Source organism: Canis aureus, chromosome 4 (assembly GCF_053574225.1).
Source record: "Canis aureus isolate CA01 chromosome 4, VMU_Caureus_v.1.0, whole genome shotgun sequence".
NCBI classification, from domain to species: Eukaryota; Metazoa; Chordata; class Mammalia; order Carnivora; family Canidae; genus Canis; species Canis aureus.
The window spans coordinates 24,010,951-24,036,981 of NC_135614.1; the positions used below are offsets into that span (position 1 = coordinate 24,010,951).

The following is a 26,031-nucleotide window of genomic DNA, read 5'->3' on the forward strand; positions in this document are numbered from 1 at the left end:
TGGCCTCAGCTTCCCCACAGGCTTGCTGTGGAGCCCTGTGCGTTACTTTCCCTCTCTGTGCCTCTTTGTACACCATGGCCTGCTGCCTCATTTCATATCCGAGTTTATGAGATAATACAGTGACATAAAAAGCGGGAAAAGACAGGCCCATTGGGCACTTGGGGAGGGGACCCGGGGTGTTGGGCCTGCAGGCCTTCTCTTCAACCCCTGACTTCACACTCAGCACCCATCTCCTATCCCTGTCCCCAGACTAACCAAGCCCCCTGACTCCTGGGGCTGCCCAGGCAGCAAACCCCTCGTCCCGCCGAGCCCCAAATGCCTCAGTCACGAGTTTCTGTGCCGGCAGCTGAGCTTGCTCCGGGGTGGGGGTTGGGGGGCACCATTGCCACCGCCCCCAGCCCAGGCCACTGTGTCATACCCAGCCCCGGACGATGATGAAACCCAGTGATGCAGACCCTCTCTTCTTTCCCTGCTGCGCTCCCCTCCTCTCCTCCCCACCCCCCATGTGAGTTGATTCCCTTTCCTCTTTCTGGGGCCTGATCTCCCTGGAGCTGCAGGGGTGGGGAGGTGTGGGAGGGGCTCAAAGAGCAGGCTTCTCACCCTCTCCTTCCTTGTGTCCCTAGGAGCCATGAGGTGCCACGTTGCCACCAGCTGCCTCGTGGGCTGGCTGTTTGTGCTGATCTCTGGATGCTGGGGTAAGTCCAGCCCTCTGCCCTTCCTGCCCCATGGGGTTTGTGCTCTGGGACAGGGGTTGGGAGAGGGCTGCAGACCTTGCCTTGCTGTGCATACACTTCCCTGTGACTGGGCACACACTTCCCTCTCTGGGCCTGTTGTTTTTTTCTTTTTTTTTTTTAAGATTTTATTTATTTATTCATGATAGACATAGAGAGAGAGGCAGAGACACAGGCAGAGGGAGAAGCAGGCTCCATGCTGGGAGCCTGACGCGGGACTCGATCCCAGATCCCAGGACCATGCCCTGGACCAAAGGCAGGCGCTAAACCACTAAACCGCTGAGCCACCATCCCCTGGGCCTCGGTTGTTTCCGCAGCACTCACAGGGCTGAAAGTACCAGCCTCCCTGTGAAGGGAGGGGAGGAGCCTTAGAAATAGGTGAGCTCTAGGGGAAGGAGGCATGGGTGCCGGATGTGGGGACTGGCCGGTTCTCTTCAGTTTCACAGCGGCCCTTTGAGCACCTGCCGTGGGACACTGTGTGTGTCTGCTATCCCCAGTGCTGGGGTGTGCAAGCAATGGCTTGTGAGCTCCAGGAGTCCAGAACCAACCGGGGGTGGAGGTGGGGGTGGGAGGGGACACAGCTAGGATTTACTACATGGAATGCAGGGGAGCGAGTGGGAATACAGGAGGAGAGAAGCCCATCAGGAGAAAAGACTCATTGGGCCTGCGGGGACAGGTGGGACCCAGACAGAGGGAAACATTTACTCGGGGCTTTGAAGACTGAGAAGAAGCTTTAGGGGAGCAGGAGGAAGGGAATCCCGGAGGAGGGAACAGCTTGAGCCTAGGTGTGGCTGTGAGGAGCCCTTTCCCCTTGCTGGGAGGACCTGCCCTCCTTGCCCTGGCACTGGCGGCAGCCAGATCGGCGACAGCTCCGGTGCCCATGGAGGAGGCCAGGAGAGACCCGGGCATCTTCCTGTCCCTTGGCTCCCGGACAGCTGGTGGCCAGGAGCAAAGCAGCTCTGGGCCGTGCTGAAGGAAGGCCAGGACCACAGGCAGGGCTGGCACAGTGTCCCCTGGGGCCAGGGTGTCCCTGGGGAAGAGCTACAGGCACGGTGTGCCTGGTGACACGGGCAAACACGTTTCTGAGTGAGGCCAGGTCCTTTGATAACTCTAGGGAGCCAGGGAGTCTCTGGAGGAAGCCAGCCTGGTGCAGGCTGCCTGAGAGCCCCCCAGAGGTCCCCTCTGCTGGCCGCGGAGTTTGGAAGGGTCTCTGCTGGCCTGCCTCTGTGAGGGGGGCTCACTTCCAGTCAGGCAGCCCGGGCTTACAACAGAGCCTCACAGAGTCTTGGGGCAGAGCCAGAGGGGCTCTCAGACCCTCTCAACCCCTCGCCTACGTTGCAGAGATAGGGACACCTGGAAAAGCAGCTGGCCCAAGGGCATGCAGAGCGGGGCGTGGCTGAGCCTCAGTTCGGGTCTCTGATCCTCCTTGGGGAGCTTTGGTCAGGGTACCCCTCTGAGCCCCATGCGGGGAGGCCTCAGCGGGGGCAGCTGACGCAGCTCTCACCCTCTGGCTCTGGCGGATGCTAGAAGGACACTCTCCCCTGCCTCCCCAGGGGCTCCATGACCTTGGCCGCTGGAGCCCTTCCCCCTCTGTCGAGAACAAATACAGATGTAAAAATAAAACAGGCGCTGAGAGCTTGGCTGTATCCTCCGTAGAGGTGGCATTTTCCTCCTGAGCTCTGGGGATGCAAGAGGGCTCGTGCATCTCAGGTGGGCCCCAGGGAGCAGCACCAAGCCAGGACTCCTGGGTTCCAGCCCCACTTCTCCAGTGGCCTCCCTTGGGGGGGCATCCTTAGCCTCTCTGGCCTTCAGCTTTTTTATCTCTAAAGTCAGAAGGACAATAGGACTCCCCTCCTTCGGTTGTCAGGATGATCCGTTGGGTTAACGCCCCTATCAAGCACGTAGAATAGCTCCCGGCCCATATTAGGTGCTAAATAAGTGTTAGCTCTTTGATTAGGAGCTGTATCTTTCTCTGGGGGACGCAGAACGGGGCACAGGAAACAGAAAAGTTAAGCAAGTTGCCTGAGAGCACCCAGCAACTCTGGCAAAACCAGCTCTCGGAGTTGGGGAGCGGTGGGGGGGCGTTAGTCTGCTTTGCATGTATGTGAGGGGCGCGGTCTCTCATGCTGGGTACAGTCCCTTGGCCAGAGTCGTTCCTTTGGCTTGGTGAGACCATGGCTGACTTAGGGACTGAAGGACACCATCTTCACACCCTGCCCTTCCAACACCAACCAGCTCCTGACCCCTAACCCTTCCCTTGTCCCCCAGACCATCCCACATTACCTCTCCCCACCTTGCATCTGCCCCGCAGCCCTAGTGGGTCTCTCCTCCCATCCTGGGTGCTCAGAGGTGGGTCAGGCTCCCGGCCTAACCACCCCGCCCCTCAGATGTCAGACCCCCTCGTCAGCCCGTCATCTTCTCTCTGCCGAAGCTTGCTACCCTTCTCCGTCTGGCCTCAGTGTGTTCCCCATCTGCGGGCCGGTCGGGAAGGCAGGAGGTGAAGGCCTGAGCAGGCCTGCCCTGGCCCATCCTTGTCTGGCCTGGCCTCTGAGTACCCTGCTAGGTCATGCCATTGGTCCCCAGGCCTGAGGGTCCTGGCTGGGGCTACCCACTTTTGTAACCGACAGCAGCGTGTCAGGCTTCTGACCCCCGGACTCCCGTGGACCACCCTGCAGCCACAGTGACGCAGTGCACAGGACGCCCCTGGCGGGGAGGCGGGTGAGAGGGCAGGGCAGGGCAGGGCTTTTTCCCTGAGGCTTAGAAATGGGGGCCAGAGAGACAGAGAGCTTTACCTAAGGCCGCACAGCAGCGACTGGCAGAAGATGTAAGGCCCCTACATTTGTCCTCTCTGCCCGGGGTTCCTCCCTTGTCATGCCCCCCCCCCCCCATAGGGGTCTCCAGCCCCTCCATGAGCAATCAGACACCTGGGGAGGCAGGTGTGGGCTGGATTCAGGCCCAGCTGCCTCAAGGCTCTGCCATTCGCCAAGGTTCGTCAGGCCCAAAGAGGAATCCCCCACCCCACGACTCTGAGGAAAGTCAGCGCTTCCTGGCCTGGCATCCCCAAATTGTGCCTGATGCCAGGCATTCTGGGATCAGGTGCCCGGGGCCAGGACACTGCCCTCCTCCACGCCCTTCCCGAATCTCTGTCGTTGGGATGTTGTGTTCTCCGGAGCCTCCCCGCTCCCTCGTCCCCCCGGGCCTGTGGTTAGAAGCAGGACGCTGCGCAGCGGCGTTTGTGGTGTTCCAAGCTGGGGGGTCCCCGGGAACTGTGCAGGGGATGATCAGTGTGAGTGGCCAGGAAGGTGGGGAGAAGCCACCAGGGCAGAGCGAGCAGAGGACGTAGACTCATGGGGGTCAGGTGTGTGGGGTGGGCGGGGGTCCGGACAGAGGAGTGGGTCATGGGCACCCGAAGCTGGGACTCTCCATCACTGAAGACCCCTGTGTCCCCATCACCTACCACACGCCCCCGCCTGGTCTGTCCCCAGGTGCTCCACTGGTAGCCCAGGGCCACAGGGCCCCCGGGGGCAGCAGGGCTGTTCTGAGAACATGGGCCCTGCTTGGTATGTGGCAGGGGACACCTCCCCCCGAGGCCCTGCCAGCTAGCTACTCATGCGTGCGGTGCTCTCCGCAGCTGATTATCCGCAGGTCCTGTAAAAGAAAATTCTAAAATGAATAATGCTGCTGCAGGCGACGGTTTTCCTCACTGGTGTCCTCCCCCTGCTGCCCAATCCCTCCTCTATATTCTCTCGGCACCCCGAGCCTTCTGCCTGGGTTCAGCCTGAGTCCCCTCCTGGAGCCCAAGGCTCCGCTTGGTGATCCAAAGCATGCCCTTCTGGCTGAGTGGGTGGCACTGTTATTAATACCAATATTAGGGGATCCCTGAATGGCTCAGTGGTTTAGCGCCTGCCTTTGGCCCAGGGCGCGATCCTGGAGTCCCGCGTCAGGCTCCCTGCATGGAGCCTGCTTCTCCTTCTGTGTCCCTGCCTCTCTCTCTCTCTCTCTCTCTATCATAAATAAATTTTTAAAAAATCTTAAAAAAAATACCAATATTAATAGTAGTTCCCATGCTTGCTGTGTGCTGGGGCATGGATAAGTGTGTGTGTGTGTGTGTGTGTGTGTGTGTGTGTATGTGTGTGTAATCTCACTTAATCATCAGGACCACCATGAAGTAGTAAGTCTTACTGTTGCTATTTTACACCTGGGTAAACTGAGGCATGGGACGATCATGTGGCTAGAAAGAAGCCCAGTGACATTCTGAACAAAGGCAAGACCCCTGACCGTTGGCCTCTTTCTGAGGCTGTTATATGAGTGAGGGGCTCTGGATTCCTGATCTGAGAGGGGGGAGGAATGTGTGTGAGTTCAGGTTTGTAGTGATGGTGATTGAGGAGGGCTTCCTGGAAGAAGAGGCGTCTAAGATGAAACTTGAAGAATGAATAGGAATTGGACAGGTAAAGGCCGAAGGGTCAGCAGTCCCAGCCAGGACGTGAGACAGTGGCCAGAAGGTTTGAGGAATCAGAAATGACATCATTCTGAGCAGATTTACGAGGAGGAGGAAACGATGCCCCTCTGCCCTCTGACCTACCAGCCATAAATCAGGGGTTCCTGGGACCCCACCCCCCCTTCCTCAGGTTTGATCAGCTAGACGGACTCTCAAAACTCAGGGAGGCACTTGGCTTACATTTGCTGGGTTAATACAAAGGGTACGACCTAGGGCGGCCAGATGGGAGCGGGGTGAGGGCCGGGTGGAGCTGCCGTGTGCTCTCCAGGTAGGCCACCCTCCCAGCACGTGGACGCCTTCAACCTGGACACTCATCAGATCTCCAGCCCCCTCCCCTCCCTGGAGGTCCGGGTGGGGGAAAGCACCCACTCTCTAACCAGTAACCCCCCTCTAACCAGTTGGTCTTTCTGCCCACCAGCCCCACCCGGGGTCCTCGCGGTCCCATAAACTCAGCTGTGCTCCACAGGGGCTCCATATAAAGGACAAAAGACAATTCCTCTTGCTCTGGAAATTCTAAGGAGTTTTGAAGCCCTGGGCCAGGAACTGGGACAAAGACCGAATGTATTTTTTATTATACTACACTACTGAAGGCCATGAAGAGGGGGTTTCGGGGGACAGGTGAAGCCGGCCTTGGGGGGCCTCACACAGGGGACTCATGGAACAAAGGGTATCTTCGGAGTCACTAAATTCCTCAGTTCATGCTGGTCCCACCCCCAACTCCTTCCAGAACTGGCCCTTTCCCCAAGCCCATTAGGGTGGGGTATGGGGCCAGCCACCCAGGGACCCCCAAAGGCCTGTGCCACTCACTCATCCTGGACAAGTTACTACTTATTCCCTACAAGCCTTGTTCTTCTCCGCAGTGAGACGGGGAGATGATAAGCCCCGCCAAAGCGTGAAGGTGGATGGAGGGGCACGTCAGTGGCCAGCGTGGAGGAGGGTTCTGGAGATGGCAGTGGTGGCTGTTCATCCTGTGGGGTGGGCTGGCCGCTCCTTCACACGACAAATACCTACTGAGGGCTCCCGAGTGCCACGCCTTGCCCTGGGCACTAGGCTCGTAGCCATGGAGGCACCTCGCCCGGGGCCCTGACACGCTCGTGTGCCATCTGCAGCCAGGTGGCCCGATAGGGATACAATGTGTGTGTGAGTTGAGATTTTTCTAGGAACCGCACTAGAAAAGAAACTCATTTAAATAAGAAGTTGCACCCAATATATCTGCAATATTTTTATTTCAACACATAATCAATATAAAAGGTTAATGGGATATTTTACACCCATTTTTTCATAGAAAGTCTTTGAAATCCTGCATGTATTTTATGCTTTGGCGTGTCTCAGCGTGGCCCGGGATATAATGGCCACATGGAGTTAGTGGCCTCGCTGACCATTCACCCTCCCTACCGGCATTATTTCCCACTTACCCAGAGGGGGGATGGTGACTTGCTGAGGTCCTGGGAAGGTGGCCGTGGCAGCGGACCCAGGCTCATGCTCTCTGCAGCCCCCACCCTGTGTCTCCTTACAGAAGCTGGCATGAGGGTACTTGCCTGACACTCTTGTCCTCTGACTTCCAGGCCAGGTGAACCGACTGCCCTTCTTCACCAACCACTTCTTTGACACATACCTGCTGATCAGCGAGGACACGCCCGTGGGTGAGTTGGCGCAGGGTCTGCGGCTGGGCATGCCGGGAGGTATGGGGTGGGCTCCTCTCCCCCCAAGTGAAGGGGCTCTTAGAGATTGAGCCCATCTTCCACCCATTATTGGAGCCTCTTGCATGGTGTCTCTGATGGGTGTTCATATGGCCCCTCCTTGGTTGTCCCTGGGGATGGGACGCTCAGTATTTCCCGGGCTGTTCCTCTTCCAACATAGGGGAGTTCTGAGTGTCCAAGGATTTATCACACTGAGCCCAAGTCAGTTGACTTTCACTTTTGCACTAGTTTTGTTCTACAGAATGGCTCGTTCCTCTTTGTGATAATTTAAAGACGCTGGCTGTCAGAGAGTTTGTTTCATAGCCTTTTGCGCTTTTCCGTGGTCATTGGGTTTTCTGTGTGGAGTGTGCCTGTTTTTGTCATGAGGAAAACAAAATTAACTATTTAGGAGGTGATCACAAGCAGCCCCTTCCACCCAGCATGAATCCCCTCATGACCCGGCTCTGTCCCCATGATCTTCTTCCTGGGTGCCTGGCTTCTACACCTGCAACTGAAGGTGTGCACCCATAGCCCCATGGCCTTTGCTCGGCTCTGGGGACCAGAAGCTTCTTAAGAAATGGGGGTTGAATTGGACAAACCCATCTTGCAGCTGTGCTGACAGGAACATGCTTGTTCCTATGAGCATGCGTGCAAGCAGCGGTGCCTGGAAAAGTCCCTCCCACCTCTATCCACACTGCCTCCTCGGTCCTCATTCTTATTGGTGTTGTTTTAGGTAAAGTGCCTGCCATCTGGGGCTTCTTCAGCTCAGGTGTGCCTACCCCGTGGGTCTGGGGGTGGGGCTGTGCAGCAGAAGCAGCGTGCATCTGGGGCTGGCGTGGTGCATCTTTCTGGAGCTTCGCTTGTCCTTGAGAATAAAGTGGGATGGTCTGGATAGTGGAGGGGTGTAAAGATATTTAACTCAGAGGACATTTTAAACACTCTTTTATGTAAAACCAAGTATAGATGTCTGATAGAGTAGATGCGAAATTCTTCAAAGGAAATCTCTGCTTCAAGAGGGGAGCCTTAACAGGCCCCAGACTCTCTCCTGCTGTTGCTGGTGGCATGACAGCAGCCCCCTAAGAGGTCTTCCCCTTCCTTCTTCCTGGTGGAAGCTTTTATCCAGGTGGGTGCGGGGCATAGCAGGTGTATTTCTGACTATTGTGGGGATTATCCCCACGGTCCAGTGGCATTTCATTTCTAGGGCCCATGGGGGCCTCTGTGGAATGTGGCAGTTCTTTAGGTGACTAGCAGCCCCCATGGATCAGGAATGAAAGGCTGGATTTGTGGATGTAGGTATTTAAAGGGTGGTCCGAGAAGGAGGCTGCCTGCCTCTCTGGAATGTTCTTCTACAGGCTTACCACCTTCTGGAGGGTGGAGAGGGTACCTAGAAGTCTCTTGGAGATGCTGCTGAGCTGTTTCCTCCCCTCTGGGTTGTGTCAGGGCATGTATATGGACTTCTCGATTCATCTGGGGTTTCTCCCCACAGCCCAGGCCCAGCATGGGGCTGATGCAGAGGTAGGATAGTAGGTGCCTAGCATATGTGGCTCAGCAAATGAATGAATGTTAGCAGCCTTTATTATCATTGGAGGCTCTTTCGGTTCATTCAGCAGTTTATCAGATATAGAGGATGTGCACCCTCTGTGCTGGGGCCTGGCTGCCATGCACCCAGACAGGAATTGGACGGAGGGATAAAGAAGTCAGTGCCACAGTGATGGGGGCTGGGCTAGATGTCTGATCAAGTCCCAGTGAAGGATTGAAAGAGAAAGGGGTGTTCCTCAGGGGACAGAGCAGAGGCAGGAGGAAGCAGGAAAGGTTTTTGGGAGGTGGTGGCCCTTGAGCAGGGTCCCGAAAGGCTCCCTTTCTGTTCCTTCACACGCTGTTTCCTGCAGCTAATCTTTAGAAGTGTCTGTTCTAACCCCGTCATTCTGGACATTGCTTTATGTTGGAGGGAATCTATTTGGGACAGGTAGGCCATTGAGGCAGAGGTGTGGCCAGCCACTAATGGACCAGAGCTGCGGGCCAGGAGACGTGAAGGCTGCTCTCAGGTGTGCGGTGCTGGTTCTGCCACCCCATCCGTGACCCTGCCCAGCCCCGAGTATGGGGTTCTTGGAGGCCTGTGGTGCGGGGAAGGTGGTGGGGTGTGGCGGATGTTGCTTGGCCAGTGCTGATGGTCATAAGCCCTAGGCTGGACGCCCCCACCCCAGTGAGCCCTGCAGCAGGCCCCGCTCTAGTTACCTTTGGCTCTGGCTCTTGATTGTCTTCTGCAAACGCTAGCATCGATCGGCTTCCCGGAGCAACTCCTAGGACATGGCCCCATTAAGGCTGCGCTTGGCAGTCACAGCAGGGGCGTCCATCTGGTGCAGTGGGGATTGATCCCTGGCTCTAGGGGACCGTAGGAATGAGAGAGGGCTCAGTGAGCTGGAAGACAGCTCTGTTCATCTCTCCAGGCAGGGGCTGCTGCAAAGCTGGCCCATACCCTCCTGGCGTCCTCCCTTCCCCTGGCATCAGGATGGGGCAGGAAGCTTTGGCCTGAAAGTCATGGATTCAGCTTTTGTTTCTCACCATGTGGCTTTGGGCACGCCGCTTCCCCTCTCTGGACCTTATCTCCCATCTCACCGATGAGAGGGCATGGGGAAGGCGGGTCCTGTGGGCTTTGGCTTGGGCATTCCTGCTGGCCCAGTGTATCTCCAGGCCCTCAGATAACAGGCCTGGAGCCCTCGCCTCTGTGCTATCACCTGTGTGGCCCTGGGCCATTCAGAGGTTGGTATGGACTCATGCAGTTGTGACAAGGTATAGGCCTTGGACCAGCAGAGGCCAGGGAGAGGGTAAGGGTTGAAACACTTGTCTGAGGGACTAGCCCCCTGCTTGCCATGTGGAAGGGGGGGTGGCCTAGAGGCTTGACCTCGAGGCTTGGCTCTCACTGGCCCTTTGCTTTCTGAACCTCCGTGCTCCAGCCTGCAAAGTGGGGATGGGCTAGTCCCTTCTCTGGATTCCATACCTGGAATATTTTGTTACTGAAAGGAGAGCCTGTGTGTGGCCCGAGGATGACTGGTTGAGCTGTCCTGCCAGCCAGAGCTTTGCAGTGGGGACAGACAGGTGCATAGAGGAGCAGGTTCCAGTGGGGTGGTCAATATCCACGGCTAGAGGCAGAGCCCAAGCCAGTCTGAAAGTGGCAGGAGGTCAGAGCTATGGGCAGACCAGCTTCCAGCCCTGGGGCTGATTATTTTGCTTCTGCTTAATGCATGATGATGGGGAGCTCATGATCCTATAAGACAGTTTATTTTTGTGCTGTGGGACAGTTCTGGGAATGAAAAATTCTTCCTTAATATTAATCTGAAATCTGTCCCCAGAACTCTCACCATTGATTGAGCCTAATTCTGACCACTGGAGCCTTACAGATTAATAATAGTAATACAACACATGATATACTATATATGTATAACATGCTATTATAATAGCAGTGTTTACTGAGGGCTCGAGGTAGTGTACAAAGTGTTTTAACTAATGGGTTTTCAAATTCCTTTTAAGAATCAGAGTAGACTTGGCTGCAGGCTCTGTCGGTGTGTAGTTCCTGCGAATGTTCTCTCCTGGGCTAGAGATTGGGACTTGGATTCACCCCAGACCTTCTGAGCCTTTCCATTCTTCATGCTCTCCAGCCTCAGTTCCGGCCAGCGGGCCAGCAGCCGCGTGCTGGGGAGCGGGGTGGGAGGGCACAGCACGGCTGTCCCACATCCCTTACGAGGCTACGATGTGTCACTCTATCTCCTCACCCATCTCCAGCTCCAATTCCCTCTGCCTGATGTTCTTTTGGAGGACCATCTCCCAGCCAGGGAAGACAGGAGCAAAATGAAGTCATCAAGTAGCTCTGCCTTGCCCGCCGGCCCCGGCCCGTTAACATTCAGGGCCCCGTTGTCCCTGTGCATCTTGCTCCAGACGTGACTATCTGTCACAGGCAGCCGAGCTGGCCTGGGAGGGGCAGAGCAAGGGCAGAGCAAGGGCAGATCAAGGACTCAATGCCTGGTTGGGCTGGTGGCCTCACCCCCACCGTGGCCCTGGCCCTTAGCAGGTGAATGGCCACCTGGCACCTTTAGGATGAGGGCTGGACGCTTCCTGGGTGTTCCCTCTAGGTGGCCTCTCGAATCCACTACAAACACTCACCATTATGGCCCATGTCAAGGTCACCCATGACCTCCAGGTGGCCAAAGCCAGTCTTTAGTTCTCAGACCTGTGGCCTTTTGGCAGTTGGGTCTTCTCCACCAGGGCGTCAGCTCTCTGGCTGTTTCTTTCCAGCCTCCTCTCCTGGCTCCTGAACACTTCCCACACCTCGGAGCGTGGCAGGGCCCCAGGCCCAGCTCCTGTATGCCTTCCCCAAGTTCTAGCCCTATGCCCGGCTCCTCTGATCTTATGGCTTCAGGTCCTGTCCGTATACCGACAGGTCGGCGGCTTCTATCTCCTTCCTGGGCCTCCTTGCAGGGAACATTCCAGACTTGTGTGCCTACCTCTCTGCTCAGTGTTTCCACTTGGATGTCTGACGGGCTCTCAGGCTCAGTGCACCTGGCCTGGACTCCTGACCTTCCCCCCCCAGACCCTAGTTCCCCTGCAGCCTTGCCCATCTCAATTGCAACTACATGCCCCCCACCACCACACCCCCTACCCCAAACCGGGTTGCTCAGGCTAGACACTTAGGGTCGTCCCTGCATCTTCCCTTTCTCACTCACCTTGCATCCAGTTCATCAGGAAATCCTGTTGGCTCCATCTTCAAAATATTTCCAGAATCTTCTCACTTCTCGCCCCTCTGCTCTCACCACCACAGTCCAGGTGTGGATTATCCCAGCAGCTTCACAACGGTCTCAGTTGCCCCCTTATCCTACAATAGCCTTCTCCCACCCCTACAGCCGAGGGCTCAAGGGGTGCTTTTGAACCCAAGACAGAGCCTGTCATGAAGTGTGCTCATGTCCCCCATCCTGCTTGGAATGAAAGTGGCGGGAAGGCTGACGGCGGTCCAGCTTCCTACCTGACCCCATCTCCTCCCCTCACCCCCGCTCACTCCACTCCAGCCACACCAGCCCCTGTGCAGCTCTGTGAGCATGAAAGTCAGGTTCCCACCTCTGCCTACAGTTGCTGCTCCTGAGGCCTGGAACGTGCTGAGCCTCTGCTGGTCGATCTGATGGTCTGGTACGTTCGGACGCCGCCCCCTCCCTGCAGCCTTCCTGTGTTTCTCCAGGCAGGATTCAAGTGCTGCTCCCTTAGCTTTCATTCCTCTGTTAGTCTCTGTCACAGAGCTCAGATGCTCATCTGCCTCTCCTGTTGCCCGGTCAGTACCTCCAGGTGGCCTGGACCATCTCTGTGTCCCCAGGGCCCAGCCCCGGGCGTGGCTTGTACCTCGGGGAAGGACTGAAGTCTGGAGTGTACGAGCCTGTTGGGGGGGGGGGGGCGGGGAACGTTCCAACTGGCAGGGTCTGGAGCTGGCTCTGAGCCTGCTCACCCTCCCGCAGTCCCAGGCCAGGTGCTCCCCTCCCGAGGGTGTCAGGAGCGAGGTGTTGGTGATGACAGGGATGGCTGCCCAGTAAGCGGGCCCAGGGGACGGCGTGCCCCAGATGGCACAGACGCTGAGCGTGCCTGTGCTTGTGAATGACGAAGCTCACGCTGTGCCGGGGTCTTGTTTTTATCACCCCAGCAGCCTGCTGGGGCTGCATGTGGTATATTTGCTGGGGGCTCTCAGGGTGCCATCTCCCCCAGGGAGAGATGCAGAAGCAGCAGGGTGAGGCCTGGCATGGATGCACCGGGCCGACCGAGCAGCTCTGTGAGCGGCGGGGTCTCCTCATCCATCTACCTTGGCTGTGACCCTAATCTTCGTACCTCAGGTCCTGGAGGGGGACGGCGTCCCTGGGGTTGGGCACCAACATCACTCCTTCTATCCCAGTCCTAAACACCACCAACCAAAAGCCTCCCAAGGTCCTAAAGGAAGGAGTGAAAACTTCATCACGGCCTGTCACCCTCTGCTCCCACAGGTACCCTGATCTCCAGCCGTGGGGACACACTCCACACCCCAGTGCCTCACTCTGTCCCGCTGCGCCTTTCCCATGCTCATCCCTCCGCAGGGAGTGCTTTTTCTCCTTCCTGTCTGGTGAATTCCTACTCATCTTTCAGGGCATAGCTCAGATGTCACCCTGCTCGGGAGGCCTGCAGCCATCCCTGCACCCCCCCCCCCCCCCCGCCGCCCCCGGTTTCTCTTCACCTCTCTGAAAGCTCTCAGTGAGTTCCGCCGTGGGTATTTGTGTGTAACTCCCCATCGGCTGTTCGTTTTCACTTACTACTTTTATTAATATCGACATTACAATTAATTATAATTTTAGTATTTATGTAGAATATGAGATGTGGAGCGATAATATTAGCTAGCATTTATTGACGGCCAGCCTCCTGCCAGGGCCTCTGATGAGGGTTCTCAATACCTGGCCTCCTGTAGACGGAGAGCCTCAGAGAGGCGTCATTGTCCCCAGTTTGCAGCTGAGCAAGCTGGACCCTTGTGTGCGCTGTGCCGGGCGCAGTGCGGGGGTCAAAGAGGCCTCAGCAGACCTGAACGAGTGTAGAGGGACGAACGAAGAAGGCATGAGGACGAGGGGATGCTGTGCATGTCGTTGAGCCCCCTCCCATTGGCTCCCGGACCCTCCGTATGTCGCCAAGGTCGGCGCACGTGGAGCCAACCTCCCCCCAGCAGACCCCTTGGTACCCCCAAAGCATCCTGAGCCACAATTCAGGTGATAATGTGCACGCTAATCACCTGCGTGACTCAATTAGTCTTGTCAGGAGCCATTAAGGCGGGAGCTCGGGATTCATTAGGATGGATCGGGCCCAGGCAGCGGCTGGCACCGCGGCCAGTCGGCGCTGATTAATTTCCCTGCAAACGCCATCAATGCCCAGCTGTTCCGTCTGGACCCGGGGAGACAATTTTCAGGTGGGCCGACCCCACGTTAGCCGTCTCAGTAGACAGGGGAGCGGAGGGCCTGCAAGCACTCGGACAGCTCCCCGCGGGAGCTGCAGACACGCAGGGGTGCCCAGACCTGCGGGCGTGGGGCTCTGGAGCAGAAGTGGGGAGGGGTGGGTAAGGGGGGGGCCAGGGAGGGGTTTTGGCCTCTCCTGGGGGACATTCTGTGTACCTGGGGTCCTGGAGGGGGCTGTCCCCCCTCCCTGTGCCTGTTCTGGGAAGAATCATGTCTCAGGAGAGGATGAACAAAACTCACAGGGTGAGAAAGTTTCTTCTCTGAACCAAAGCGTTCGTTAGGAATGACACGGAGGACGGGGGGTCATGGTCCCCCAGAGTAGTTCCTCGGCAGGGGTCGGAGGCAAAGATTTTAGAGGGATGTTAAATGCGGGGAGTCCAGTGAGAGGGTCCCAAATAGCAGTTGGGTGTGCGCTCTGAGCGTGGTTTGGGCTTTCCTGGCAACCACCTGCACAGAGGCTGGGAGCCCGGTAGCTAATAACGATGCAGGAGATATACAGTGTGTTGGACAATAATAATGCTGAGAGGAAATCATCTGTGGATGAAGTCAGGGTCAGAGGGAGACAGTGGGGAGATGTAACAGCCTGTATCCCTCACCCTCGCTTTTACCCCCAACCTGAAGGACCCTCTGAGGGCCTGTGATGAACAGCTAGGGCCTCCTGCAAGGCACCCTGATGACCACTGCCTTCGTCCAACACTCCCCGTTTCCAGGTGGGAGAGCTGAGGCCCACGGTGGCGAGCTTGCCCAGGGGCCCCAGAGAGTTCCTGTTGGATTCCAGACCGAAGCCTGCCCTGACCCCAAATGCCAGCTGCAGAAGGGGCTCAAGAGGGCTCTGCCCATGCAGGTGCCTGGTGCCCACGGGCCTGGGGAAGAAGGGGCATTGTCCTGGGTTGGTGAACTGAGAGCTTGGACTTCAGGTTCGGAGAAGGAGCTCCAGGTGCCTCACAGCTGCCACAGTCCGGGGTCGAGGACGTAAGGAGACAAAGTGAGGCAGCCCGGACGCTCCCTGAGGCTGTTGGCATCGGAAGGGGGTGGCGTGAGATTTTGGAGGAAAGCTGGAGACTTACTCTCTGTCCAGGTGATCAGACACTGGGACCAAGGAGCCTGGAGCCCTGGGTTCCTGGTGACCTCAGAGTAAGGATTTTACTCTTCCTTCTAGGAGCGGGGGTAGGGTGACTCCCAGGATTCCTGGAAGGGCCTAGATACTTCCGTGGCCTTGCCTCCTCTCTGTCTTTCTTCAGGGCAACATAGGAGTGCACATTTGGGGGAGGGGGGTCTTGTGGTCTGTAGCCACTCCCATGAGACCCCTGCCTGGGCACGTCTGAGCCTGTGGCTACCCTGGCTGTGGACTCACTGCCCCTGAGCACGAGGGTGGGGGTGGGCCAGGCGTTTTGGATGCTGCCATAATAACACTAATGATAACGATGATGTGCCACCTGTCGTGTGGGCGGGCCATTAATGGCCTGTCCTGGACACTTGTGCCAGGCCACGCTCGGGGGTGGGGATAGGGACATGCATATTCAAGGTAGCTGGCAAACAGTCACTCTCTTTCCTTCTGCACTTACCCTGTGTCTAGGGAAGCACTTCATCCACAGGGCTCATTGAATCCTCACGGCAAACCCAGAAAGTGGGCCATGTAACCCCCATCTTACAGAGGGGGGCGCAGAGGCTCGGAGAGCATAAGCAACTTGCACAGGCTCACACAGCATTGTATGAGCTGGAAATTGGGCTTGAACTTCTTGGTGCCTGACCCCAAGCTCTGCCCTCAACCACAACTTTGGGATCCGGTATGGGGGTCACTGCTTTGAAGGAGCCCCCATAGGCATGAAGAAGGAGGCCAATGGTAAATGCCCAGCTCATCCCAGGCAAGTGGGGAGCAAGAGCTACGGATGCTGCTAATGCTCAGAGGGAGAGGGAATTCGTCTTGGGCACAGGGACAGAGAAAGATTTATAGTAAAGGTGGCAGCGTGTGGTTGGGTTTTGACAGGCTGGAGCCCTAGGAGAGGCCTTTCAGAAGGTGGAGGAACCAGCCGACCAACCACGGCACAAGCAATTTGTGTTGTGTCTTGGATGGCAGAAATAGGTTGTTGTGGTTAAAAATAAAAATAATAACAGTAATTATTTAGTACATACGTCTTACTAGTTAGCTAACCTGCGGGGTCTCATTGAATCCTTGCCGCAGTGATGGGAAGCCTGTTCCGTCGTGATCCCCGCGGTGGAGACTCAGAGAGGTCACACAAGCTGTCCAAGCTCCCACAACAAAGTCAGGATTTGAATCCTAAGAGTTCAGGCTCCCGGCTATGCCTGATACCCCACTGTGCTACCTCTCAGGATTGTGTGGGTCTTTCCTCAAACTGTCACCCCATAGGGCCCCTGGGTGGCTCAGTGGTTGAGCATCCACCTTCGGGTCAGGTCATGATCCCAGGGTCCTGGGATGGAGTCCCCACATTGGGCTCCCTGCTCAACAGGGATCTCCATCTCCCTCTCTCTCTGCCCCTTTCCACTGACTTGTACTCTCTCTCTGTCTCTTGCTTACTCTCTCTCAAATAAATAATTAAAATCTTAAAAAAAAAAAAAAATAAAACGACCTGTCACCCAGGAAAGGGTCTCAGTGGCTAAGGGTCCGCATAGGGTGAAGGTGCCGTTGCTCCAGATAAAGGACAGTGGCCAGCACGGCTTGGTCCGGGCACGCAGACAGGCCCAGGACGGGGGCAGGAGATGGGTCCCGGCCTGGCTCTGCTCATGCAGCTGAATGAGCTTCCACCAGTTTCCCCGTCCAGGCCTCATTTCCCCCCCATTATTCAAAAGTTGCTAATCCTTGCTGGACGTACTATGCAGGGTTGGATCTATTGCTAAAAAAATGACTGGGGACGACGGATGAGAGCGTGAGATGAAGCAGATTGTTTGCTCCCGGGCCCACGTCCTTTCCCAGCAACCGGCAGGGCAGGCGGCGGGGCCTCCGGCAGCGGAGTGGCCAGGTGGCGGGCGCCCCCTCTGCGGGGAGCCGGTGGGCCGGCCGATGAGCCTGGCTCAGCCGTGTGGTGTGGTCGGGCGAGGATGTGCTGAGCTTGCAGCCACCAGGGAACACTTGGGCTCCCCGGGAACCAGCCGAAAGTTGTGATTTACAAGAGACAAAAACCTTCCAGCTGCTCGGAGAGACGGTGTAGGCAGAGCTGGTTTTGAACTTGTCATCACCCCCCTTGCCCCGACTGTTCTTTACGCGGCTCAGGGGACCTGTGAGCCTGACTGTCCAACTGCAGCTTAGCCCAGGATAGGAGCTCGAGGTATTTTGTCAGAAGGGGTGTGTGTGCATGCCGTGGAGAGTCATCCCTCGGTGCAGGGGTGTCCCTGCAGGTCCCCTCACCTGGCACCTGCCCCTTCCTCTCCTCGGTGTGATGCTCCAGGCATTGGGAGGGGAGGCACGAGGCCCGGCTTCTGACCCCAGCTCTACCCCTTCTTAGCTCCAGGTGGGGCCGTAGCCTCCCTGGGCCTCGACTCCTCTTCTGGAGACGGGCGTGATCCTACTTGCCTCGCCAACGTCACAGGGAGCTTCATGAGAGAGCTTTGAAAATAAAGTTCCTGTACAAATGGTGGACATTGTTTTTCTTGAGCCACTTTGTCCTTAGGGCCTCCTCTTCCAAGAAGCCCTCTGTTGCATCTTCAGCGAGTGTGGCCCGTATCACCAGGTCTCTCTGCTCAGTTTATTCAGTTGGAAAATGGAATGAACGTACTGTGTATACTCAGAGGATCAGGGTGAGGATTAAGTAAGTTAACTTCAGGTGTTTAGAACCAACTTGGCACTGATAGATGCTAATATTGTTATCGTTGACCAGTGCTTTTCCCAACTAGATGAGAAGCAGGCTTGGGACAGGAATGATATCTTAAGTGGCCCAAACCCACTATGTCAACACTTAAATATTTGCTATGGTTTTATGTGTTACTGTTTCCAAGAGCATTTTTCCCTTTCCAGGTGGGAGAATCCAGAGGTCCTGGTCCCCCTCCCAGCCTGACCAGGAAGCCAATTGGTGCAGCTGTCTGCTAAGGGGTGATGAAGGTGCCAGGTGCACCTTTTTTTTTTTTTAAGATTTTATTTATTTATTTTTTCATGAGAGACACAGAGAGAGTGGTAGAGACATGGGCAGAGGGAGAAGCAGGCTCCATGCAGGGAGCCCAATGCGGGGACTCGATCCCAGGACCCCAGGATCACGACCTGAGCCAAAGGCAGACCTGCAACCACCGAGCCGCCCAGTGCCCTGCCAGGTGCACCCTTGCAGCGGTGGGCACCTCCCTGTCCCCTGGGCGATGAGTGCCACCTTCCTACTATGGGTGGTCTCCCTCCTGCTGCTGCTCCTCATTCGTCCTGGTCTGGCCCAGGGCTCCTAGAGTCAGCCCGTTCCTCCTCACAGGACAGCTGCCCCAGACCTGCAGACAGAGGCCTGCCCCTGGATCTGCTCTCCTTGATTCCGGAGGTCCCCAGCCCCGTGGCCAGCTCTCCGACCTAGGACAGACTTTGCCCACCTTCTCCCTCCAGGTCACCCTCCTGTCTGCCAGGTGTCATGCAAAGGCTTTGCACGCCTGCTCATTTCATGCTCACATGCCCTATGAAGGAGCTTTTTTTTTTTTTTAAGATTTTATTTATTTATTCATGAGAGAGAGAGAGAGAGGCAGAGTCACAGGCAGGGGAAGAAGCAGGCTCCCTGTGGAGAGCCTGATACAGGACTTGATCCCAGGACCCCAGGATCACGACCTGAGCTCAAGGCAGATGCTCAACCACTGGGCCACCCAGGTGCCCAGGAGGTGGTTTTTAAGCCCATTTTACATGTGAAGAAAACAGACTTAGAGAGGTAGTCACCTGCCCAAGGCTCATGGTCATGAAGTTGTAGAGCTGGATTCAAACCCAAGTCTTTCTCCCTCCATAACCAATACTTCACCCTCTTTGGGAGTGAGTAGATCAGAGCGGGTGAAGAGGAGAATCTTCCATCCCCAGGGCTGGTACGGGCTCCTCACCCACCATCTCTGGCCTCTCTTGCACTTTCCCCCTCTGCCTGCATGCCACAGTGGGTGCAGGGGACAAGAGCTTCAGCTCTGGTCCCCATGGGCCCCTTGCCCTTGGGCAACGGAGCTGTGCCTCCACTGTCTCTGTCCCCACCCCTGGTGTCCTATCACTGCTTGTGGATCCTACTTTCCTGGCTCTCTTAGCAGCAGGACTGTGCACGGCCAGAGCCCTAGCACTTCCTAGGATTGATTTGGCCTTTGAAAAGGATAATTCAAGATGAATATGCCGGCATCCGACTGGAGTGAGATGGAGGGATTATTGAGTGTAGACTTGCTTCGCCGCATCAGCTGCTTTATGAGCTCTCTAGAGAAACCCTATGTTGTGGATAACTCACCCTGACGGGCAGGGAGGCGGCGTTTGTCTCCTATGTTCTCTTGGCCAGTAGTGTCAGCAGGGGCCCAGGCACCCTGCTCGCCCTGTCAGGTCTCCCGGAAGCAGCTTCCAGCCTCTTTGCCAGCAGGTCATTGTCCCTTCCACCTTGTTCATCAAGAGCTGCCCCTGGATTGGGGTGGGAAGGGCAGGTGAGGGCAGCGGCATTCGCCTGCTGGGTCCCTGTGTGGCCCCTGGCTCCAGGCACCTCAGACAGGCTGGGTAGAGTGGAGGTGAGTGAGTGAGAGCCCGCAGACAGATCTCCTTGATTGGTGGCAGCCTGTCACCCCCTGGGGTCAGCCCAGCCTCACTGCCTCTGGGGTTGGCAGATCAAAGTGGATCTGTAGTGCGGGGACCCAGTACACTACTGGGGAGGTGGCCTCATGGGCTCAGCCTTGCCCAGTACTGACACAAGGGCATGAGGCCAGGGGTGCAAACCCTCTTGTGGGGTCCTGGCCATTCAGGTCAACCCTGGTCACCCTGGGTGTCATCCTTATCAGCCACCCCTGCAGCCCCTTGGTGTTCTAGGGGGACTTCCGGGGTACAGCCAGGGAACAGACCAAGTTGTAAACTCTCTGAGGGCAAGGACCACGTCTTAAAGCCTTGTTAGGTGGGGTCTCCTGGACCGTGCAGTAGCTGGACAGTGATGACCTTCCTTTCTTGGTGTCCCCTTTGGAGCATGGCATGGGGAATGGCCACAGGTGGCACTCCTCCTTTGTGTAATGAGTCATGTGTCGGCCCCGGTGCAAGAACACATCCATCCCTAGGCTTTGACAGCCTTGGGTCAGGAAAGCCTCTTCTGAGGGAGAGGCCGCCAGAGGAAATGGAGGGGAGACCCAAGGCACAGCTTGGGGACATCTCGGGGACAGGAGAGCTCAGGCGGCAGGGCTTCCCCGTGGCAGGCGTGCACAGCAACAATTAACAGTCTGTGCCCTGGGTGGCGGGGGGGCCGGGGGGTGCTGGTCTCAGCACTCGCTTATTTTTAACAGTCCACGTCTCCTCGATCTTGCTCTTCTTTGTGTCCTGTCACATCACAGGACTCGGAGTGTGATGCCGGGGCCTTGGAATGAAAACGACGTGAGCCGGTGCTGGGTTCCCACCGCTGGTCCCCTGGAGGACCCACAGGGCCATGGCTGACCCCCCCCTTTATAGACGAGGGGAAGTTCATGCCCTGACTTCTGGAATGTCCGTGCCAGGGTTTGAACGGGACAGTCTGATCCCCGGGGTGCACTTGGCTCCATTCCTAGCTGTGCGCCCTGAGATTAACACCCTCAGCTCTTTAGGCCTGTCTCCCGGTCTTGTAAACTGAGGCTAGCAGGCCTCTCCCATCGTCCTTTCCCTCTCCCCGGCTGTTCAGAACCCCCAGGGGGGCTTGTTACCCCACCTTCGCCAGCCACACCGGCCCCCTGAGTTTCTGATTCAGGAGGTAGGCCCACATGGGGCCCGCAAATTTGCATTTTCTACAAGTTCTCAGGCGATGCTGCTGCCGGTGTGGGGACCCCACGTGCTGCTGCCCAGCCCCTGGAAGTGGCTCCCGAGTCTGGCGGGAGTGCTCCACCCTGGCCTCCCCCGACGGCGGCCGCCCGATGGCTCCCTGGCACTGCCCCTCGCCGGCTGCCTGTGTCGCCGGGCCCCCGTCTGGCCAGCTGTGGCTCCTCCTCGGGGGCAGAGGTGTGAGCTGAGAGGGGCCCACGGGGGAAGGAGGCACAGGAGAGCCCCGATGTGATGTGAGATGCCCGGTGCGGCCACCCCCCGCCCCGCCTTCGGTGTTTACACACAGTGGCCAGCAGCCGCGGACGTAATTACTCCTGACGGCCTTCATTAAAAGCTCTGGAGCAATTTACAGTCAATTAAGGAGAAGGGACCCGCTTCCCTCCTCAGGGTCCCCCCCCCCCCGCCACCACCTGCTTCGAGGGAATCCTGCCCAAGGAGGTGTGAACTGGTGGAAGGCGTGGGTGTCTCAGGGCCCGAGCAGGGAGGAGAAGGAAGACGCGGAGTGCACGGCTTCTGAAGCCAGCGGACCCGCTGTCCTCCCCGTCAGTGGCCAAGCTGTAGGTCACCAAGCCGAGGAGGAGCCCTGAGCCCTGGCCGCACCCCAGGCGTGCCGAAACCTCCAGGAGCTACTTTGAGTCTGGGAGCCTCTGTTTTCTCATCTATAAAATGGGGCTGGTCCTGAGCACTTTGCAAAACTATTGTGGCTTTGAGGGGAGTTCTGAATGTGGTGAGCACACGGCCCGGCCCCCACCAAGTGTTCAGTGGCGGGGATGGTGACTCCTGTCTCACCTGGGGCACCTCACCTGTCCCTGCGTGCACAGGTGCTTTCTAAAAGCAAACAACTGTTCAGAGGTAGACAGCCTGAGGACCCCCTGAGCCTGGCTGAGTCCCTGCCTCGTGCTTTGAACACAGGAAACTAGAAGACCTCCCATCTTATAGAGCATCTGAGGATGGACACCTCTTCTTTTGCCTAAAGGCCAATTTAGGAACATTAAAATGTTTCCCAGATGCATTTCCCTCTGTCTAAAATGAAAACAGCTTCATCATGGGGCAGGTGGGTGAAGGGTAGGGGAGGAGAACATATATTTTTGCAACTAGGATTACCTACCTTACTGACCAGAAACGTGGCCATGGGGAAAGTGGCACTGCTTTTTAGCTCCAAAAAAAAAAAAAAAAAAGCAAATATCTGAGTCTATTTGAGACACGGCAGTAAGGAGGCTGCGTCCTGAGATTAGACCAGGGGCCACATCGAGAAGACACGCTGCCTGGGAGCCGCAGGGTGCTATCCCTGCTCCAGCCCAGTGCCCTCATTTGGAGGGATGACATATGGGCTGTGACATATGACGTGTGACATTTGCCCAGCACAGAGCCTGGCACACCGTCAAGGCTGGTTAACCCCCGCCTGCCCTCACCCAAGTGGTGAGGATTGCCTTTTCCTTTCCAGGCATTTTCTGGTCAGTCTGATGCCATCAAAAGAATGATGAGGAACAAGGACAAGGTTCCCTTCCCTCCCGCCCGTATTCCTCACCCTGGGGAGTGTCCCTTTCTCAGCCTCCCCTCTCTGGCTCTGGGGGAGGTGAGTGAGTGGCAGGGAAAGCAGGGCTGAAAGTGAAGGAAGTTAGCATTCTCTGCCCAGCCAGCTCTGCGGCCAGACTTTTCCTGCCCATAAATCAGGATGTTGATTCTCTTTGTGACCAAGCATCAGTGGGTGTAAAGTCCCCAGGGCGTCCAAGAGCCAGGATCCTTGAGGTCAAAGGCATCGTTATGTTAGAACCGCTCTGCTTTTGCCTGAAGTTTTCCTGGTGAGTCCGTGATCCTCTGCCCCTTTGCTTCGGCCAGGCAGTGTCCTGCTATCAGCAGATCAAAACCCAGAGCTGCTGGGGTTTCTTACATTGGCCACTTCTTTATAAGGAAGACCTCTTTAGAGGCCTCACCAGAATATCTAATTTAACCAACGCATATAGTACTCACGCTGTGCCAGTGTCTGCTATAAGCTCTTTTAACCCTCCTACCATTCCTGTGAGGGAAGTGCTGTCATTGTCATTACTGTTTTATGGGTGGGGAAAGGGGCAGATGTTGCAGCTGCCCAGGACCACAGAGCTGGTGCACGGGGGTGAAGCTAGTATGTGAACGTGGGTGGCCTGGCACCAGCGACTAACCTCGGACTCAGGGTGCTCTGGTACCTCTGGATAATATAGCACTGATGGTGGTAATAATGGCTTCTGTTTATTGAGTGCCTACGAGGTACCAATTTGTACATCTTATTGTACCTAACCTTCATGATCACCCATCAGGTTGGTAGTGATGTCTCTGAGTGACTGTTGGAGAAACTGAGGCTCAGAACGACAAACTTGCCCAAGGTCACAGAAGTAGTGAGCAACCCACGGGCAGTGCATCTGTGGGTCTCAGGAGATGGCCAAGGCATCATTCATCCCCCCAGCGGGTCCTGCTGCATGTTCTGGGTGCTCTGGCTCCAGACAAGAGGGATCTTCTGAGCCCCACCGTTTGTCTGCGATGGGGACTTTACTCATCCGTAAGCAATGGCAGCCCCGCTGTGCCACAGCTGGGGCGGATGACTCCTCCCTGTAGTTCTGGGTGATGCCAAGGGTGTGAGGAATGAGGCTTGGGAGGGGAGGAGGATGGGAGTGCAGAAGAGGAGGGAGAGGACAGAGCAGGACAACAGGACCTCTCCTGGACAACTGATTGTCGGCCCTGGTCAGGTGTCCCATGTGCCCCTCAGCGGTGGCAGCCAGCGCTCCTACCAGCTACACCGCAAACCAGCGACGGGAAGTAAGTTACTTAAAGTGCTGCTCTAACCTGACAGTCCTGAATGCAGACCCCTTTCCCTCCTGGCCTTCTGACGGCGTCCCACAGCGTCAATAAGAGCTGGTGCTTACGGGGGGGCCAAGTAGGTGCCCAGACTTTATGTGCATTATCTCATGCAGTCTTCACAGCAGCGGTAATCAGTATGAGACGCTACAGGCATACAAGTCTAAACGGCATTGTCCGAAACAGCAGCCACTAGACATGTAGTTATTTAAATGTCCGCTAATTACAACCTGAGTGGAAACATAAAACTCACTGTCTCATCCACACTGGCCGCATTTGGAGCATTGAGTAGCCACATGGATGGGGGCGCCTGCTTACAGGACAGTAAGAACAGAGAATGTGTCTGTGATGACTGTGCACCTGCTCGAACAGCACCGCTATAGGGATCCCAGTTTTTCACCTGCCAGTTGCCGCTCAGATGGGGACAGGCGACCCCCACAAGGGAACACCTGGCCTCTAGACCACGGTGGTCCATGCCTGGTCATCATGCCCCTGACTCCAAGGGCAAAGACTCTTCTCTCCAGGTAGCAGCTGGGGCACCTTAGGTACAGAGAAGCAGTGTGACCTGCTCAAGGTCGAGAGGCTGGAGTCGATGGGTAATAATGGAAGCGGAGGGCCCTGAGCCATTGAGTGTCCCCCCCTTCCAGCTCTCCGGACCCCCAGCCGGGCCAGCTCCCAGCCTGAGCTGTGGGCCATGTGCCCACCCCCTACCCAGAGGCAGCCCCGCTGGTTATGAATTTTTACAGCTGTTTACCTGACGTCGTTCCGTCCGGGAGTGAAATAACTCTCCCCACGGCCACTATGAATTCTTCGTTTCCCTGGGGAAAAAAAAAAAAAACCTGCCCCTGTGATTGGAACATTGTCTGCAGTCCTGTCAGGTAGCCGGCGGTGAATGACAGGTGAGAGAAAGGAAACGGCGGAAAGCCATTACCCTCTTACTTCAGCGGACTTGGGAAAATAGTCATAAATTAGTGCCGTGTGCCAAACGAGGGGCGAGGAAAAAACACAAGAAATAAAAAACCTCCTTCCTGAGAAAGTCATAATTTTCCTCCCAAGGGTGGGAGGAGCAGGCCGTTCAGAAGGGAGCGTCTCAGTGGAGGCTGCGTGTCACCCCCGCCTTGGGGACCAGCTCCCGCTGCCACACCCCGGGGACAGAGGCAAACAGGATGGTCTTGGCTTCCCCACCCCGGTCATGGACCACCTCCTGCAGAGGCAGCTCCGGGTGTGTGTGTGTGTGTGTGTGTGTGTGTGTGGACGCCCACGGGGTCCCAGACCACTTCGGAAGCTGCCACTTACTACAATGTTGGAATCTGGGGGACAGCAGAAGGACAGCTTGCCAGCCCCGTGGGGTGTGTGCTCTCTGGGGTTATTATTACTTAGAGGACATTGGCTGTGTTTTTCTTTGTGGAACCAAAGAAGGTGTTTCTTTGTGGAGGACAGTAGGAGGGGGTGCGAGGAGGGGCTGGCTCAGGGCAGGGTGGCTGGACCAGCCCCTCGGAGGCCCCAGAGGAAGACAGTGAGGGCGAGAACCGTCTCCCAGATGCTGGGAACAGTCAGCTAATTTCAGCAAGTGAACCTTACAAACAGAAAAGTGTGAACTTGAATAAGAAACGTTGTGGGGAGAAAACGTATTATACCAGTGGTTCTCGGACTCCAGCGTGCACCAGAATCTTCTGGAAGGCTTGCTGAAAACAGATGATGGGACCCCACCCCCAGAGTTGGACTCAGCGGGTCCGGGTCGGGCCTGAGAATCTGTGTTCCTCACCGGTGATGCTGTTGCCGCCAGCCTGGGGACCCCTCTCCGAAGACGGCGGAGGCGCACCTTCCACAAGGTCCCTTACAGAGTCCCCGGCGCCAGGAGCGTGTGAGGCGGGCAGGGGGGTAGTATGTGTGGTGGTTAAGAGCAGGCTGCTGGGATGCAAAGCCTGCCTGCCTCCTACTCCCTGTGTGCCCTTGGGCAAGTGAGCTCACCTCTCTGTGCTTGGGCTCCCTCATCCAGCAAACGGGGGGATGGTGCTGTCTGCCCCACGGGCCGTGGTGGAGCGAGCAGCCTAGGACAGTGCCTGGTACCCAGCCCGCGCTGCATACGTTGGTGACGCCCTTCTCCCCACTTGGCAGAGGAGCACACCGAGGGTATGTGGCGTCCCAGGGTCACACTGCGAGTCGAGGAGAAGCTGGAATGAGGACCAGACCTTCTGACTCCACTCCGTGCCCCTCAGTTCTTCTTTCCTGGGGTCCCTTGGTTCCAGAGGCCTCCGTGTCCTGCCCCCCACAGCCTCCTTTCAGAGTGGGGACGGGAGAGCGGAGAGGCCGACCTTTACTTCTTCCCCCTCCGAGAGGAAGTAGGGCTGACCAAACCCCAAGGCCAGCTCAG

The 26,031-nt window shown here is 56.8% G+C and overlaps 1 protein-coding gene across 1 annotated transcript in view; it reads left to right on the plus strand.

The window, feature by feature from the left end:
• Positions 1-577: 577 nt before the first annotated feature.
• Positions 578-26,031, plus strand: part of CDH23 (cadherin related 23) — a 364,939-nt gene continuing 339,485 nt past the window's right edge. Inside the window, exons 1-2 of the mRNA XM_077894887.1 lie at positions 578-695; positions 6,795-6,872. Of these exons, the coding sequence (XP_077751013.1) occupies positions 629-695; positions 6,795-6,872 (145 nt within the window). The 5' untranslated portion in view covers positions 578-628. The remainder of the gene's footprint in view (positions 696-6,794; positions 6,873-26,031) is intronic.